This window comes from Haliaeetus leucocephalus, unplaced genomic scaffold (assembly GCF_000737465.1).
Source record: "Haliaeetus leucocephalus isolate CR32 unplaced genomic scaffold, Haliaeetus_leucocephalus-4.0 Scaffold362, whole genome shotgun sequence".
NCBI lineage: Eukaryota > Metazoa > Chordata > Aves > Accipitriformes > Accipitridae > Haliaeetus > Haliaeetus leucocephalus.
Genome location: NW_010972798.1, coordinates 4,704,197 through 4,723,549, shown reverse-complemented (window position 1 = coordinate 4,723,549; position 19,353 = coordinate 4,704,197). Strand labels below are relative to the sequence as shown.

Below are 19,353 nucleotides of genomic sequence, written 5' to 3'. Positions count from 1 at the left end.
CCTGTGCCGCCAGCTCCGTCCCGGCGCCGCCGAAGGGAGCCCGCGGGCCCCGCAGCCAGCCCTGGTGCTGCCGGTTGTGAGGGCGGCCCCGGGGGCCGGTCGCCGGGAGATCGTCTTGGGGCCGGGGTGGCCCGTCTCGCCTGGGAAGGACCTCCTTGTAGCCGGGGGTCGTCAAGGGCGGACGTGGCCCTGAAAAGAGTAAGATGAGCGATGCAGGTGGCACGGTGAGCTGTGCCCAGGGGTGTCCAAAACGCTCCTGCCATCCATCCCAACAGCCCAGCCGTTTGGGTTTAAAAGTCTGCGCAGCTGGCAGCAACAGGCAGTTTCCGGGTTTATGGAATAGGTAGGGCAACTCCTCTCTGTTTTTTATTTCCATACCTACCTCGAACTTCTTTGGGTTTCGGCATTCCATAAATTCGTCTTGTGGCGAGGGGCTGTGACTTCACGTGCGTTGCGTGGGTGTTGTGACAAGGGTAGATCTGAAGGTACTCCCCGTCTTTAGGAAAAGTGCAAAGTCATTAGATGCTTTTTTTGTGTCCTACTTCATAGGTATTGCTGGTTGACACATCCGTGGGGTTTTTTAGCAAAACCTGCCTTTCTTTTTCATTTGCACTTACTGCTGAGGTTATCAGCTTCTTTAATTTTTAGTTTGGTCTCCGTTGGAAATGGTGAAAAGCATCTGAATTGCTTATGTCTGGTAGACAGCAAGTTTAGCTTATGCTGTAATATTATCTGAACTAATGCAACGTAAGCCTCTGATCTGTTTCCTGCCTGTTAATTACACAGTTTGGGAATAGACGTGTCGTCTTTTATTAGACTGATCATTGTAGCTTGGAAGATACATGATTTTTCAGGCTGGTTTTCAGTTCTGAAAAGGAGCACAGTAAGTTTCAAAGCTAGTATGAGTTGAGGAGAAAATCACTTAGAGTTTAATGTGATTATATATAATCAATTTCTGGAAACAACAGAATAGTAGCTGCTCTTTGCTAGGTAGACAGTATCAGGAAAGGAAGGGAAAAGAATGGCAATATGGTCTAGAGAGAGAGAGAGGAGACGGGTAGCCAACCTCTAAAACCTACCATAAAAGCTTTGGCAAAGATGAAAACTGTAGTTTTCTGAATCTGGCGGGCTTTATTTATTTAGTGGATTTCCGTGTTCTAGTTTGGTCTCTGCTTTGAAAAACGTTGTGTCTGTTTTCTTCTGAGAATCTGACCCGAGAGATCAGAGCGATTGCTCGGTGAGAAGCGGTTCGCCAGTGGTAGCTGGGTGCTTCTCCTCTTTTGCTAGTTGTCAGCGCAAGCTCATTCTCTTCCGTAGGGATTGCTGTGCTTCACCTACAGAGTTAACTGCAAGAGCATTTGCTGTGCCTTCCAGAATTTCTTATACCTCCCTAAGTATACATAAAGGATCCAGAGATTTTTGGTAGTTCTTGTGGGGAGTAGTGTGGATGTGGGGGGACATGAGCCTGCAAAATCATGCGAGTGTGCAGAGGAAAAACCTAAAGCTGCTCTCTGACTTCTACTAGAAATTTTGGAAGTGATGTAAAACATGGTCACTAATCTCACAACTAAGTGACAGGTATAGTGGATGTAATTACTGGTTAAAGTTGGGGAAAGTCTGAAGTAGTGTTAACAGGAATAATAACTATATCAACAAATTAAAATGAAACAAACCACATAACAAACGCTTACAATTCTGAAAGTCTTTTAATGGGATGGGAATCCTCAGTGGGTTTCTGCAATGTTTGTTTGTGATTCTTAAGCACGATAGCTGTGGTGAAGTTAATTTGTGCTTCCAAAGAACAGACTGATTTTTATCTTGGAAGAAGGGGACTAGGAAAAAGAGGCAGATCGTAAATATATGGATATGTCCGCTGTGTATCTAATATGGCAAAATATAGGCAAAATTGAATTATGTATTATTTCTTTAAAATTAGCAGGTTTTACAGTGGATAATGTAGATGAGTTATACAGATTTAATATGTTGAGAACCAAGGCTATAAAAATACCTTTAATCTGTTAATCATGAAAAATTTGAGTTTCAGGTTACAGGGATGTCTTTTTCTGTATTATTAAAGTGGTACAGGAAATAGCTGGTGCCCTATCTCTTCTCTAGCCCTTTCCTGAGTGCTTGAAAAGTTAGTCTTGGTAGGCTGCTCAGGTCATTTAAATCTTAAGTAGAAGATTGTTGGCTACGAACGTCATCTATTTATGTTGAATAATGAAAGTTTCAACTATATCTTCATCTTGCTTAGTTGAGTACCAATACATCTAGTGTTTAATTTGTCCAAGTATTTTAATTTTCCAAACAGTTTCTAAAGAAAAACCTGGGACTCAAAAACCTCATTAGAAAACATTGCAAAAATATTTTGAATACAGAACTGCGCATAGTTCTTTTCTAGACCATTACGTAGCTTTTTAAAATGCCACAAAATTTATGAATGTAGGATTTAGAAGGTGAAGTAAGAAATAAAAAAAATAAAACCCCCACAATATGCACTGCATTGTAGATCTTTCTCAGTTACTGTCTTCTCTGCGAGAGTGATAAATTAAGACTCGTGTCACTGAAGACAGGCTCGTTTGATTTATTGGTTTTTATCTCATCAAACTAGTAAATTCAGAATCTCTGAGCTTGATATGCAATGCTTGCTCATGGAATGTAAATACTTAGGGACAATGATAATGCAGCGATTGTGTTTTGTACTTTAATACTGCTTGAGAATATCAATGCTCAGATTAATGTAATTCCCAAGTGCCTGGAACTTGCTGTTTAGAAAGTATGCATAGTATTGCTGATCAAGAAAATACATTTTAAGTTCCACCAAAATTTTTCTCTCCTCTAATTGGATGCAGACCTGTCACTTATTTCATTTTCTGAAGCGTGTAATTAAATTTAGTTGTTATTGTTTTGTTCTTGTATGAAACCTCTGTGTTTTGCAACCCAGTGTTTTGTAATAGCATTTATGCGAAAGATGCTAAACAGAACTAAAGCAAATGATCATGAAAAACATGAACGTATTCTGTTCTCTTAAGGTTGTGGTTTGATATCTGATACTAGGGCAGAGAGCTTCATAGAGCTTTCTAGATAACGCGAGGCAGTGCTAGACAAGCAGCTTTAATTTAAAAAAATCGGTACTGTTTAGGATTGTGTTAATGTGTTCAGCAGTGTGTGAACAGTGAAATAGTCCATCTTTGCAGAGAGCCTGAAAGAAAAGACCAAGAGGTGAACTTTTTAATGTGTTGAATGAATGTCAACTTGGATGCCATCGATGATACTCAATGTTCTGATTATTATGAATTGCCATAGTTAGTGTGGGGAAATACCATAATGAGAACTGAGGTGAAGGTTTATAAAAAACAGAATTAAAACAAATGTAGATGGACATTGAGTAGCAAATACTTAGGGTATTCAGTGAAGACAGTTTCATTTCCTTTAAGATGTCTCAGCTTCCAAAAGTATATGAAATGCTGACATACAGTAACTGAATCAGAATTTGTTTTACTGTAACTCTTGTAGTCTGTTGCCTTCTGAAAGGACTTAAACTGGAAAGGAGGGGAAAGGTAGAAGTGCCTGACTGCGATGTAGAGCAAAAGACACTTTCAAGTTCCACTTATTACATAAAATTAGTTGTTTAGAGGCAAAATAGGTTTGCCAATTTGCAGAAACTGTGGTTTTCCCCTCCTTACGTTGGATCTCAGACAAATATTAATCATATGGATTTTCAGCATAAGCCAAGTGTTTGAGTCATTGTGAATCCTACTGTTTTGAAACATTAAAAGAGCTGAGTAATGTTAAGATTAAAATTATTTTATAAGATTTTAATTTTTGAATGGGGGGGGGTACAAAATAAAACCATCAAATCAATCCCAGGATTGATTGTGTTTCTTAAATGAGATTGAAGATCTTGGAGCTGCTCTCAATGACTGGCTTGGTTTTGACAACAACAAATAACCTCCTTGCAATCAGTGGTGGGAACTCGTGGACCTGGTTGATTTGTTTTTGTAGTGCAGTTATTAGTTCAGGTGGACAAGATCTAGTCTAGCACAGAGTATCCAAGCAGTTTCGAGAGAACCTGATGAGTTGATTCTTGTTAGGTTAACTTTTGTATAAATTTTTACTACCCCTTTTTTTTTTTTTTACTGTAGTAATTATTTCTGACATAAATTGCACTTGTGTCATTTTCTATTTATATATTAAAATGCAATTAATGTGGTATTTGTACACATTTAAAGTCTTGCATTAAAAATAAAGATGTTTATTCACGATCTATTGTTAAAACATGTGGTATTTAAAATTGATCTGATTAAAAGAAGTATTTGATCTGAGTATTTTTCTGGTGACCCTTTCTATCGTGACTGATAGCTTTAAGCGATTGTTCATGTAAACCAATTTTATCCTTAGTTTGGAAAAGGAAGATATTTTCCTTCCTTCAGATTCTTGGTTTAAATTTAGTTTAGCTGTTATTGAGCTGAAGGAAATACCCAGATTGCATATATAGATGCTATGCTTGTCAAAATCTGATTTAACACACTGTAAATTTAGAGCCTCAGTGTATATCTAGTGACTTTGATCAGTTTGGTGATTTGACTTAAAGATTTTGACAGTGCACTGTAATGTCAGAGTACTAAAAAATTAATAAATCTGTGGTATATTAGGTTTTAGGTAGGCTTATTCTATAAAAGCTTCTCCCGCCCCCCAAAAAAATTATAAATTAGGTTTAAGCAAATGTATTTATCTTGTATTGCTACGTGAGAATGCAAACTGGCATCCTTTCCTTTACATGTGCACGTTGGTGGTGGGAAGGAAAGGAAGTAGAAGAGCTAATCAAGTCTTGTAGCAATCTCACCATTAGGTATAATAGGTAGAGTTCAAAAAATGGCACAGCAAAGTTTCCAAGAAGACATTAAGTCCAGATGGCCTAGAATATCAAGAAACTAATAATGATGTTAGTACCATTTTCCTCCCATTGGATCGGTAGGACAGACATAGCAGGGATGTTGGGTGCCCCTAACAATCTTAGGGGAGAAGAGCGGTGGTCCTCAGGGAAGTGTTGCAGCATTTCATAGGATACGAAATGCTCCTTGTTAATCTTGCTGACTGACACTTGTGGGGCAAGAAACTTCTCCATTGTGGTTGCTCTTTCTAGTAGTTTGATACAAGGTGTCTAAATGAAAAAACAATCCGAAGTATGGAGAATGAAGTGGCCAGGAAGTAAAACTACTATTTTGAGTGCTACAAACACAACCTTAATCTCTAAAATATGCAAAAGAAAGGGGGAAACTCCTCTTTTGTCTTAGAAGCGGCCCAAAGGAGGGAGCTGGATTTCTTAATTTTTTTTTTGTACAGCAGGATAAAAATGTAATACAAGTCCAAAGTAAAAGCTCTATAAATGAGTATGTAACGATGTCAGCGCTTCATTCCTGTTCCCTAGACTTTAGGGAAAAGCAGCTAATTGAGAAGGTCAGGTAGCTGGAGACAGGAAGTCATTAAGGCATTTTTTTCCCCTCTCATCTATTATAGTTTGTTACAAATGCAAATAGATGGGCATCAAAAGCCAAACATGCACTTTGAAAAGGGATGAAATGAAGAAAAGAAAATTGACTTTTCCTAGTGGTGTTGCTTCAGAAACTTGAGCAATTTTCTGTTCTCAATCTCTACAGAAACCTTGTGGCCCTGAATCGTAGAACTTCGTAGTAACTTTGACAAGATGACAGCTGAAAGGCCAACATCCTAAGCAAATAGTTAAATTGCTTGAGAGTTTCATTGGTATGGCTAATGTTTGCCTTTGCATTGAGGCACATATCATTTCGCTTTGTGCTTAGCTTCTGGAAGCAGGAGTTTAAGAATATTTAGACGTTTTTACTAATCTTTCAGTTACAATTGCTGAAAAAAACTCCACAATGGTAGTATGCATATCCCAAATGTTAAAACCAAAAGACTTACAAGAACAGTGTCTGCTCTTTGCTGAAGGCTGGAAGCAGAGATGATGTACTTAGCTAGGCTGCTGTTGACCCAGCTCACTTTGACTGAGATATGTAGGAAGTATTTACAAGAACAGAAGTTTCAGTGGATTGGAAAGATAACCTCCAGCAAAGCAGGTTGTGGAGCCACAAGCTCTCTTGTGGCCATGGTGCCTAGCAAATACATTCCTTTTTATAACCTTAGGCTTTGTCTCCACAGGGGAATTTTGCTATTTATAGCCTAGTGAGTGTCACGTTTTCATAGAAAAGTTCTTGTATTTAAAAAAAAAAAGAAAAAAAAGTGACACTTTGGGGAAGACTGCATCTAGTGGGAATACTGTACTTCTTTCCTTCAGCATTTTGTTTTTCTTCCATCCCTTTCTATTGGTGACTTCATCTAGGGTCATTTTCCTTCCAGTAGCCAGGTAGGTAATTTCTGACTTTAGGCCACTATACTATGTATGTTTATGTGACCTGAATATAGATTCCCCCTCCTCCCCCTCTTTTTGGGCCATGAACTCTACAAATACATTTGGATTTTAATGCATTTTAAAGGTGTGAAAAAGAATGAACCACAAGTTTAATTTACAACTTCCTTTTAAATAATGCCAGCTTTATCTAGGTAGGGTTTTTTTATAAGAAAGGTTTTTATCTTGCCTAAAAGTTTTTTGCTAGATACCATCAGCATGTTAAAAATACTGCTACTATAAAGACAGCCTTTATTTTGAGAACCCTGCAAGTGTGAAGATAGTTAGAAGCACAGTGGTACATACAGCTTTAATGTAGCATCTTCCTTAAGTATCTGATGTAGTTTCCTTTTCTATTAAGTGACCATTTGAAAACAGGCAATATTGCATGAGAAACATGAAAAGCAATTCAAAAGAGTATAGGTTAGATATATTGGTCTCATCACAAGTAGTACCTGAAGTAGTTACACAGCCTATGTACTCTTAAGCCCTACTTGCATTAGTAGGGGTGAAAAACAGTACTTATGGTTTTCACTTTCTAGTATGGGATTTCTAATCATTCAGTGGCTCTCTGTAAAGTGAGGTTTTTGATAGACTTTTTTTTTTAAAGGCCTATGATAATATGCATCTCAAAAAAAAAAAGATAAATTAGAAAAACCTGCTAAAGTAGCCTGAACTCTAGTCTGGAAGAGGACTTAATTTTTGTAGCTTAGAATCACAAATAATTGACCAGAAATGTATTGTGAACCAAAAGCAAAATTAACATTAGACCTGAGGGCAATAGTTTTATCTGATCTGTGGATGATCAGTATAAAAAAGCAAATGTTTATATTCCCTTGTTTTCTTATGAAAGAGTACAGCTGTATGCTAAATGTTACAGCTGCATAATTATGTGAACTGCATAATGCCTCGCTGTAACTTTGGTACCAAGGGAGTATGTGTGTGGTGCTGAATGGTAAGGAGGAGAGAAGGGTGCTGAAGACTATGTATAGATCAAATACGTTATTTTTTTTCCCAATCTGGTGATACTTTTGAAAGGATGCAATGTGTATGTGTAACTGGTACTGCTGGGCTTTCTGCTTCTGAAGTGTGTAAGAATGCTCCACTTTCAAAAGCTGTCAGCCAGAAATTACTTCAGTCAAGTGAATAGTCATCTCAGTTGAATCGAGGCACTTTTCCTGTAGACAGGATTAGTTTCTCTTAATGTGTATCTTCTCCACTGACTTTAAGTCTAAAATTTTCTGTGTACTTAGTGCCTTTTATGTGTACTGTGCAGTCTGCATGCTCTTAGAAAACAGGAGGCTGCTTAAGTAATCTTCTGTGCATGTAGGTGCCAGACCAGATTTTATATGCATAACGCTGCTTGGCCCTACAAGATGGAAGGGTACTATGCCACTTCAGTAAGTATCAATGTACTAGCACCTTAAAAAATTAAAAAAAATCAAACTTGTTTAGAGATGGGTTTAAATGTAAGTGGTCTTTCAAAGTTACTTTGAATTGTCAGTCTGCAGTACACTTTTCATAAGAAAACTTCTTAGAATAGCTTCTGGGTATAGCTGGATATTTGAAGAGGCAAAGAATGTAGTACATCAGCTCACTCTGTGTGTGTCCACCTGTCTGTCCCCAAGGAAGAAACTGGACTGGAACCATTTCTGTCTGTCTTGTTACTTGGGGTTATATCTTTTTGCTTCATTAAGATCTTTCTTGCCACTTCTTACACGTTTTGAATTGCAAAACCAATAATAATTTGTTCAGTGATGGAGCATCCTGTGGTCAGTGAACCAAATTTTCACTGGAGAATCATTATTATAGTCACTAAAGACAACATAGTTTGAATTTCACAAGAAGTTCTGTTTGCAGGGAGTGTGATAAAAATAAATCTGTGCTTATGTACCAAAACATTTTGACCTGGAAACGAACATAATGAATATAAGATGCAGGAACGTTACTTCTTGAAAAATCACTCATTTGGACTGTGAAATATTCATGGCTTTTAAAAATTCCTTCCCTCCTGTGCTTTTTTCAGCCTTGTGCTTAACACTGAATTTCTTGGGGTTTTTTTCTAGAATCTCATGTGTGTGGGCAAAGAAGAGTACTGGCTTTCTGTACGTGTTTCATGAATGTACTTGGCTTAGACTTTGAGTTGGGTTTTAGAAATAAACTCTCATATCTCTGAGCTTAAGATACCAGTCTAGTGAGCTGTCAACTTACTGTATACAGAAGGGTAAAAGTCTAAAGTCACTGATCATTTTTTACTAGTAAACTTAGTAAGAATTGTTTCACTGTAATTTCTAAACTGTGATTTCCTTTGTCTATTTTGTGACTGCTGTTGACAAGGTCAGTATTTGTTGGTCTGTTTGTCTTCCATGGAAACTGTAATTGAACCAGTCATCAAACGCAGAGACGTGTCGTGATCTGTTGAGACTGATTACTGCGCAGGTTTGCTCTCTCATTTGCAAGCTGCGCATGTGCAGTGCCGGCAGCGCTGGTAAAATGGCATTGACTTCTAAACCCAGCGGCACTACTGCAAGACACCTTCAAGCTGCTGCTTCCTCTGCTCTCCTCTGTTAGTGAAAAACACTAAAGGTTGATACTTACAGTACTGAAGTCTGAAGGTGAACACAGATATATGTATTTGTCTGACTCAGAATTACTTCTGCTAATAACTCCAAGTAGTTATTGCTGTAAATACAAATGTTTTTATATGGCAGGCTTTATTTCAAAGTTATATTAAAATCACAAGCTGAGTAGCCATGTGTGTATAAAATGGCACATATTTCTATTCTTTACGATGTGTAGGGGTACGAGGTGTTTTGGCGGAGGAAGGAAGGAGCGATATTGTCAGCTTGAAAATGCTTCTGCCACACAGTTCATGGGTGGGGTTGTATTCGTGATGTAACTGCATGGGGCATGTTGGCACACGAAGAGGCAAGACTACCTTTGCATCCCACTGATTTGTTGTTTGGTTGTGGGTCTCTTTTGTGACCTCTCCTTTCCAGCTGTACATGCAATTTTGAGGACATACTTTCATCGGTTCCTTAAAGTTGGGGCTGGTATCTGTTAGAGAAATGGGTGTTTAAATAAGTTCTGCTAATACCCTTCCTCTCGAGAGGCGTTGGTTGATTATTTCCTGTTTTTGTACCAAAGCTATAATGGAGACATATCACTTTAAAACACTTCCAAAATGTGCAGAAGTGCAACAATAGCACTGACCTCAGCGAGCGAGGTCACACCCAGGCTGCTTCCTGTTTTCTTCTTGGGGAGACCGGAGGCCCTGAATGTGGGAGAACTCTCCTGTACGTGTGCCTGGGGGCTCGGAATCAGGGTGACAATTAATTCTGTCTTACAAAACGAAAACTAAAAGATTTAGTTAGGGTTTCCAAGCTTCTTTTCTAAACGGTAATGATTTTTTAAAAAATTAACCAGTATTCTCTCTCTTTATCTGAGATGTTCTGCAACTTATGCGCCCCTCAGAAGTAGATGTGAAAGATACAGAAGGGAAGGAGATGCACTGAAGAGGTTTGAGAGGAGAGAGAAAGGAAAAGGTACACAATGGCACAATTACAGCCTTTCGATACTGTTATTTCAACTTACGCCTCTCTCTGCTTGGATTTAGGTATTAGTTGACCAATATAAAAGCTCCTTGCTTTGTTGTCTTTGTTTATTGATGCAGTACAGCTACAGATGAGAACAAAAGAATTCTTGGGAAAATGAATAGCTGGTAAAGTCTCTTTGAGAAACAGAGGAGAGGCAACATAGGGCCAAGGTGCGGTTAAAAAAAGGCATTAAATGTTTAATTCTCCTTAGTGGAGAGCTGAGTGTGTGTGTGGTCCTCAAACAGCTCTACCGTAGTAAATATAGTATGTAAAATTCCAACTAAAATACATTTTATGTATGAAGGTATGTAACTACAGTATGGAATTAATGCATTTATTTTAAAGGGCTGTTTTGCAGGCAGAGATTTCACTTTAAGGCTCTGTCCACTGTGTCAAAGTTTATAGATTTTGAACCGTTCTTGAATATGTCAAATCCATTCCCTTCAGGCTGTAAGAAGTAAAACCTCTCTGTTTTTCTTGTCTATTCATGGCTTTGGGGAGACATAAATGAGTGGGCAAAGCTGCCAAAGTCTTGATTAGTGTCACTAGATGAGGAAATGTTTTATCAAATTCTTCTTCGGCACATCCTGAATATATAAAGTATTAGTCTGTGTATGGTGCTGGAGCCCAGCGTCAGAGCCAGAATCCCATCGTCCATGCCGTTGAGACAGCAAAGCCTGCATATGCTGTCAGCAGGTACAGATGACAAGCAGGTAACTTTACACAAGTGACTTCAGCATACAAAGGTTTTGTGGACTCAAGCCTGATTGTGTGTGAGTTACCAGTATAGCTCCCTTGAGAGAGATCTGGAGTATTTCTCGGTGTCTTTTTCCTATAATTGGTAAAGTGCTATAGTTAGTGTTCCTTATGTTTAGCCACCTGTGTGATCACTAGTGGGGATGATCACATGAAAGCTATGTGAAACCTCCTCCCTTACTTTCTGCTGCTATGTGTTGATCACTTGTGAGATCTCACTGCATGTGAATTGAAAAACTGAGGTTGATATGTATAGATAAGCACTTCAATTCTAAAGGGCTGGGGTTTTTTATACAAAATAAGATTCTTGCCTAAATAATTCTTTAGTCGATAGCTCTGAAGAACAGTCAGACAGACTGTTCTTTCTGCAGTCCCTTTAATCTCTATATATTTGGCACAAAGATAGCAGTACTTTGCTGTGGAGAGGGGCGTATTTACAGTTCTCTGGTCATTTTTTCCCCCCTCCTGTCTATATGGCGATTTTACATGGGAATAAGCTAAGCTTGCTGAGGCGAGTGAAAGTGCCTTTTGTTTTGTTTTGTTTTTAAAGAAACCAAATTACTTAGCATCTTAGTTTGTAAACTGTAATCTTCTCTGAGACAGAAATAGCTCTGCTTTGCAGAACTAAAGGTTCCTATTACTCTACATGCCTAACTATTCTGCTTTGAGTAATCTGCCAAATATCAGCACATTTTCTGGCTTTCCAGAGCTGTGTCAGCTCTTTGCCCCTGTGGCAGCCTTCTGCTCGGTGCTGAGGGGTCAGGAGGTCCCTGTCTGATGAAATCCCTGCATCCCGGCTTGTGCAGGCGCCGCGTCCTGTCCTGCCACGGCCGGCATGTTGCAGAGGTCCTGGCCTCGGTGAATGGTCTCATAGTGTGTCCTCAAGTGCATTTGGAGTGAGTTCTCGGAGAGAAAAGGGTGTTTTTGCAGCCACAATGTTTGAGTCCACAGGTTGCAGGGAAAGTACTTTCGAGACAAGAACCTGTGTTAATTTGTCACTGCCTGCCCGTATAATGAAGAATTAAACTCTTAGCAAATGATGCTGCTACTGAATCAGGAATAGTGCAAGGGGTAATTAATCTGTGGAGCACTGAAGCCCGCGAGTGGCTTTCTTGACACTAGATATGCTGTGGAATCTGACTTAGTTAATTATTTTGCCTTGGGAGGCACTTTATTTTGGTATCAGTAAATTCACTTGTACGAGTCTGCTGAGGAAAAATTGCACTGAGGTACAGTTCAGCCTACAAATGACATTGCTTTTATGTGGGTAAAGATGTGCCACCTTGGTTACACAGTAGTTACTGCTCACAACGAGCTACCTGTATTGTTGCTTCTGATGGGAAGCATCTAGTGTCCTTGACCCCATTTCCTAATCGCTTGGGTGTCCTGCAGTGGTACACCCCCTGGCTACCAATAGCATTAAAAAGTTCTTCCCCTCCCTGTTGCTCGTCCCCTCAAGGCCTCTTTGCCGTAGCAGATGATATTATTCATAGTACATCACGCACATCATGAATTGCATTTGAAGAGAAGCATCTGGCTGCTTCATCTGGGTTTCTACCTGTGAATGTTGAAAAGCAGATACCACTAGTATTCTGCATGTAAAGTAACTCAGGATATTTTTTTTCTCTGACTAAACTTTCATTGAGAATATTAGTAAGTCAGAGAGGTAGACATTACATTGCCTCCAGGCTCCTGAGATGGCAGGAGGAGTCCTGACTCTCTGCCCACCAAGGTGCAAGAGCTGATGGCTTCGCTGCGTGCACGGCCGAGTACGATACAGCTGGGCTCCTGGGGAAGTCTATGTACAGAATACAGAATCTTCCAGGCTGTGGAGCAGTGCTTCTTCCTGGCTGTAGTATTTTGATTTACCTGGAGGGGAGAATGAACAGGCACATGTCCTTCGTTAACCTATTATAGGTTGGAGTTGAATACACAGAGCTTTTCATTAATTTGTTTTATGAGGAAAATTTTGCAATACAGATATCACCTCTGTTCTTTGCAATCCCTATAAGCCCTGTGAAAGCACTCCCACCATTTAATCTGATAAAAAACAAGTTGCTTTTTATCTGATGACTGGTAGCATTGGGAAATAGCACACTTCAAGGTTGTGGTGATGACCTGCTCTGCACTGAGGACAGGTTTATAGGATACAGCCTCTGCTTTGCCATTGCTGCCAGCCATCTCAGTCCTGTGTACCTGCTGTGCTTCACTGGTCCCCTCACTGACACACTTAAAAACAATATTATAACAAGTAAATCTAGTCTGGATAATGGTCTACACACATAACTGCATTTTGACTATGGCTTGCTCTCTTTTTTTTTTTCTCTTTTATCCGTATCACTGTAGCACCAGAAGCATTAAAACAGACACAGATGTGTCTGCATGCGCAAGTTCCAAACACGTGCTTATCTTCCTGTGTTGCTGTCATGAGTATGGCATCGGGAAGGTGTTCATACGGGAGTTTGACAGTTCAGAGATGCTGCTTGCAGAGTTAGTGTGAATCTGGAAGAGCATCCGTGAGAGCTTCCTCTCTACCCACTCAACTTCTGTAATTTCCTGTGGGCAGCTCGCACTAGTGCTTAAAGAAAATAAAAAATCCCAAGTGGAAGCATCTTGTTCACAGTTCTACTAAGTACTTTATGGTGGATGATCATTTGAACACATGAGCAGTTGTAGTGGGAGCTGCAGCCAGCCAGTACAACAGAGGGCATTGGATACGCTTCAGTTTAATGGTTAAACTGTGCACTTAGTTTGTTTACTGTAGTATCCTGGTGTTTATATTTAGCTTAAGAATATCTCAAAGTTTGCTGTTCAGCTGCTGCATACTAGAAAGGAACTTGAATACTTAAAGCTAGAATAATCTAGTTCTAAAATGAATCTAGATTTTGTAGAAATGCATACTGGCTTGGAGGCTGTTCTATTCGTTGAGGTATAGCTCAACCTTGAACCACTGATACATTTCTGCTGAGCAGTAATGCTAATTACCTTGCAAATTTAGAACATACTGATATTGCTAGGACTTTTCAACTAAAAAAAATTATTTCTTTCAAAAAAAGTATGAAATATCATTGTCCTTTTATTTGCTTAGAAATTGATTTTTAAGCTAAAGATGGATGGGTGAGAAGGCTTCTGAAGCTGGAATATGTCCGTGTGGGAACTTGGACAGGTATAAGGTGATTTAAAGCTGTTAAGTTTAACAGCTGTTTAGCTGCTGGTGCAGCTTGATACAGAAATGGCATTAATGATGAACAGTACTGATATGCATGACATTAAAGTCACTAACACTGACTTTATGGTTGAAGTGCAGCATGGTCATTGATGGTCTTTGAGTGCCAATGCAGTGCTACAGCTGATTTTCTAATATGCTCATAGTTTTACCTATCAATAAAAAAATGCCCTGACTTTAGCTACTTGTGACCAGCCATGCGTGCTTCCAGTTGAATAGTAATGTCACTTTCTTTATGATCAATTATTCTCTGTGTTGAAGTTACTGTTTACAGAGCACTGAAGTGTGTGGCACATCACAGGGCAGAAGCTGGCTTCCATTCTCAGAAAATCAGAGATGCATCAACTTCTCTGTGAGGAGTCTTTATCTTCTGTTAAAAATAGCATGCAAGACTGCTGAAGCATTGGCAGATACCATGGCTGGCTTGCTTTAGACATTTGAGTCCATTTTTTTGTCTATGTTAATTTTGTGTAGGTTCTAGAACAAAAAAAGGGAAGACATTTTAAAAAGGATAATTTGACTGTCGGAACTGAAAGTGGGGCTATATTTCATAGATGTATAGTATTCCAATCAAATATATTCAAATTGTAATTAAACTTCAAAGACTATAAAGGCACATGATTAACATGCATGCTAAAGGGATTACGGTTTTTAATTCTCGATTTTTTTTTAAATCGGACATTAGTGTCGATGACTTATTTTATGTCTGCTGTGCATTAAGCAATATTAAATAGTCTGGGCTTCTGAAATAGGAAGGTGATGGTAAATAAAGTAGTCTCTTAGAATATTCACATATGGATTATAATGTCTTTGTAGTTGAACAGAGCAAAGGTTTAAGGAAGGGAAAGGTGTGAACTTCATAGTTTACTTATGTATAGCTGAAAATATTAGTTAGACCTTCTAAGTCAGCACTGTGTTCTTACTGATTAGGATGTATTTTGATTTGGAGATGATCCAATTTGTGTATGTTTGTGAGTTTATTCTGAAATGGACTTTGCAGTGGTATCTGTGGAAAGTATGGAGGTTGAGACTGGAAGAAAAAAAGAATAGATGAATAATTAAGATACACTTTTCTTCTTGAGTAGCGAGAAGTCTTGTAGCTCTCAAACACTTGTGTAAGCTGTTAGTCCAAGGGTGGTTATCTTATTAGTAAGTTAACTTTGAACCAAAACCTTTCACTCTTTACATCTATGAAGTTCCATGTTTTATAGGTGGAAAAAAGTCTTCCGGAGTCTGTCTTTTAGAGCACATCACTACTGAACTACAAAGAACCAGCAGCTAGGCCAAATGAAGGGGTTTCCCTAGAGGTCTACAACTTAGCAGACACACTGTGACCTTTCTTCCCTGTTTTTTTCACCATTTTTCAGTGGATTAAATTGGGGAAACACTGCTGTATTGTCTCTCATGCTTAAATAAAAAGCTTAGAATAATGTTTTGAATAGCTTCTTCTCCCCTCTTCCTTCCTCCCTCAATTTTCATTTTGTGAGTAGTAGTCTGACTTTTGTCTTTCCTCTATAAGTGTTTTGTGCTTTTTTAGATAATGTAGTGGGACCGCCACCTTTCTGCTGTGCTTTTTCTGTCATGAAAAAAGTACAAACAAGTGCCTGGCTTGTTCATGAACAAGTTACTAGCTTATTTTACTTTCACCGCAAGGATATTGAAGTGTACATGTATGTGAATAGACTTTAGAGGTCTCTGTAGTGGTGTTTGGCTGCACTGCTATACTGGGCATAAAGAGGAAAATTGATCTGAGGAGACTTCAACACACTGTAAAAATCAGATGCAAAATCTGATTGAAAAAAAACCCCTCACTTGAAAGCATGCTTGCATGTGGTCTTACTGTTTAGTGATCTTATTATTAAGGTTGCTTTGAGTCCTTGTTCAGACGAGAACTGCTTTAGACTGCTGTGGGCTGTACCAGCTTGAGGATGCTTTTAGCCATGGTTTGGTCTTTACTATCCCTTCTCATTGTGTGGGTGCTTTTGAAATGAAAACATCATTGTGCCTTGCCCAAGGAAAGTATGGGAAAAATTGTAGAAAACCTGCTATTTCAGCTGTAGTCTAGGATTCAAAATTTTCATCTTTAATTAAAACAAAACCCGCCTTGGGTGTCATGCGCAAAGGTGCTTGTGTCATAGCACTGTTGAGCTCAAAGGTGCGTGTTTAAGGCGACCGCTACAGTCTTTGCTCTCTGTTGCCATCTTGGGGTGAAGACTGACAGAGGTTTCTGGGTGGGTGAGAAGAGTAGCACTACAAATGCTTTCCATAACAGTTTTTTAAAGTACAGTGGGTGGTTCTGTTGACAGTTGCTTCTATATTCAAAATATACTTAATTTAATTCTGCTTTTCATGGTAATTCAGGAATTGAAGTAACTTAGGCCTTGCCAAATTTATTAGACAGTGTACTAAAGGGAATATCTATTTGGAAGCCTTTCTAAAGGCAGAATAAATATATATAGGTTTGTGGGGGTTTATGTTTTGTTTTTGAAAGAGGAGAAAGTGATACCGAAACTTATTTTTCTTCCCTCGTATTGGCAGATTTTCTTCACCAGTGGCGTGTGAGAAATAGAGACTGAAGAAGATGAGTGAGCTGGAACAGTTACGGCAGGAGGCAGAGCAGCTGCGAAATCAAATCAGAGTGAGAATTGCTAACTGCTTATTTTTCATAATAAAGTTCCTCCTTTAAAGGAATAAAGTGTAAAGATCGCATCTATTACTTGCTCCTGTTTAAGTTGTGCCAAGCTTAAAATATTTTCAGAATATTTTTTTTAAAATCAGAAAAGTAAGCCATTGGTATAATGAAATTAATTCATAATATTTCTTGAACAAAGTGTGTTCTATTTCCTATTGAAATCTGCTATGTTTTGTTACGTGTCTGTATGTGTTTTGTATGTGTCTGCAAATTTTTTATTTTGGATTTAAAAACAAAAACGGAACAGCAAAATTCTAGAACCTAGGCAAGTTGGGGTTAAGGGTATTGGAAAAGCTTGTTTCTGGGCTGAAAGTGACCACTGCGCTGCCACCCTTCATCAGCATACAGGTCAAAGCATGGAGTGTGAGAGAAAACCTTCCGGGGTGGATGTAATTTCTACAAGCCCTATTTCTTTGTTTCCTGTTGGATTTTTTTTTTTTTTTGAAAATATGGATCCCCCCATATGTGCTAATTGTTTGTTGAAATTACTCATTGAGTATAAACCAAGTATGAGTTGTCATGGCAAAGTCAGTTTACCAGGAATCTGTTGCAACATGCCTGTATATTTCAGTAGTGCAGTTTTCAGTAGAGAGAAAAGTTAAAAAGTATAATAAGGATCTTCAAAGGCTGTTTATTCTTCATCAAAATTTCCTTTTCCTAAACGTGAAGCATTTGTAAATCTGATGTATAAGGGAATGCCTTATTTGCAAACATTTCTATCAGCTAAGGCTACAGGTTTCTTAGAATATGTTGCATGCACACAGACTTTTTTAGCATGGCATCTGCTGGCAGCAGTTTTGTGGTGGTCTGCTGCTTAGTGCAGTGGATGTTAGGCTGCTTACTAGTATCAGCCATGTGGTAAACACGCTTCATGTGTTAGTAGTTGTGTTGGGGGCAAGTGTTGCTTTCATGGCTGCTCATTCAGTATCATCCAAGGAGAGCCCTGTGTCCTGTTGTTTTCACTTAATACACTAATGAAAGACAAGGCAGGGATCAGTCAGTGTTGTGGCACTGGGTACCTCTTCTAGCAGCGCTGTAGAGGAATGCAAAAAAATTGTAGTTTAAAGTACTTTTTCTTAAATCTAAGCTTTATTATGGCACTGCACAACTTAAAGTTATACTTAATTTTTCAGTTCTTCCTCTGCCTGTGTGTAAAGACTTTCTCATTACATTATGTTGGGGCGAGCCAGTTAGTCTTAATGCAGTCTTAGTAATCAGTCAGTCTGGTTTTGTGCAGAATTGTGTTGTGTGAAGGAAGAGATACCAGGCAAGTAAAAGAGCTAGACTGTGTTGCAGGAGTGTTTGCTTTTTTAATTTTGGAGCATAAAAAACTGATTGGCCCTTTGTGTAAGGACTCCATTTTGTGGCCTTAGGTCCATTTAACTTTTCCCTTGTAACTCCATCACCCAAACTTGTAACTGCATCTATACAGATGTAGCTGAGTAACCATGAGTAACCGTGGCTATAGCCATTGGAGTTTTTTGGCTCAGCATTGGTAATTAGTGTTTGCCTCTTTGGATTTGAGTGCAGGGTTGGATACCTGATGCTTAATTTTAACTTCAGATTAATATGCAATTAAAAATGCTCCTGATGACTTAATATTCAAGAAACTTTCTGACCAAATAATGCAGTTTCATATTTGTATGGGTGACTATTCGTCTTGCTTATTAAATCATTGCACAGTTTTCTTTCTAAATAGGTTTTTTGTTTGGGATGTAAGAGGATAGATAAAGGATTTAAAAAAAATATTTTTTTTTAAAGTGTCTAGAATATCTAGTGGGCTGGTAATTTTCAGGAATTATTTTTTATGCGCTCCTGAAAAGAGGTGAGGTCACTAACAGCATTTGATGTTTTATATATAGCTATATATATATCTCTGTAGCAGTTTGCTTAGTTGTTTACAAGTTTGGGTTTTGCCTGATAATTTCTCCAACAATATAATAATGAAAAATCAGTGTTGGGCTTATAATTGAGATAGTCCAGATAAGATTGTACCTAGCAGCTTCCTGAAGTAGAATAAACTGTGATGCATAGCTGTCAATTTCCCAATAAACTTTTTGTAGTCTGCAATGTTTTAGAAATGTTTAATGATTTTTTTTTTTATTTTAATTTTTAACAATATCTAGGTGATGTGAGTACCTTTGCCTCCCCATGCAGTTATTACAGCTGTAGCTCTGTGCTGTACACAGATTGTGCTGGAGGAATAAAATAAGACTGCATGAATTTTTAGTGCAGGAAGTTTGAAACATCAGTGAACAATGAAATATTAGATAGCAGGATGGCTTTACGGTTTAAGTTGATTGCTAGTTCTGTCTATAATAAAGTTCCCATGTGATGCGTGTCCTCACTTTAAGAATTTAAATTCAGGATATGATTTTTGGAAGTGTTGTATACTTGGCACAGTGTCATTTGAAATTGAATGACATTTTGAACAAACAAGACACTGTATTTTAAAAAATAAATATAGTTTGGGAAAAAAATGAAATCTTAAGTGTGTGTGCTAGGAAATCGGGGCTGCACATCGATCAAGCAGATAGATTTTTCTCACAAGTTCTGCATGGTCTACTGCATGAACTGAGAAAAATCTACAGTTATATAGAGGAGCTTTTTATGTTATGACACTAATGATTCTGTTACGATGATGCATATGTGGAAA

The 19,353-nt window shown here is 38.5% G+C and overlaps 1 protein-coding gene across 2 annotated transcripts in view; it reads left to right on the top strand.

The window, feature by feature from the left end:
- The window catches only part of GNB4 (guanine nucleotide binding protein (G protein), beta polypeptide 4), a 33,477-nt gene that overhangs the window by 1,298 nt on the left and 12,826 nt on the right, over positions 1-19,353 (top strand). Inside the window, exons 1-2 of one of the 2 annotated variants that reach the window (XM_010572924.1) lie at positions 9,872-10,736; positions 16,544-16,643. In XM_010572924.1, coding sequence (XP_010571226.1) covers positions 16,587-16,643 — 57 coding nt within the window. In that variant the 5' untranslated portion in view covers positions 9,872-10,736; positions 16,544-16,586. Of the gene's footprint in view, positions 1-9,871; positions 10,737-16,543; positions 16,644-19,353 lie in introns of those variants that run through there. The other variant, XM_010572923.1, reaches the window with a different exon arrangement.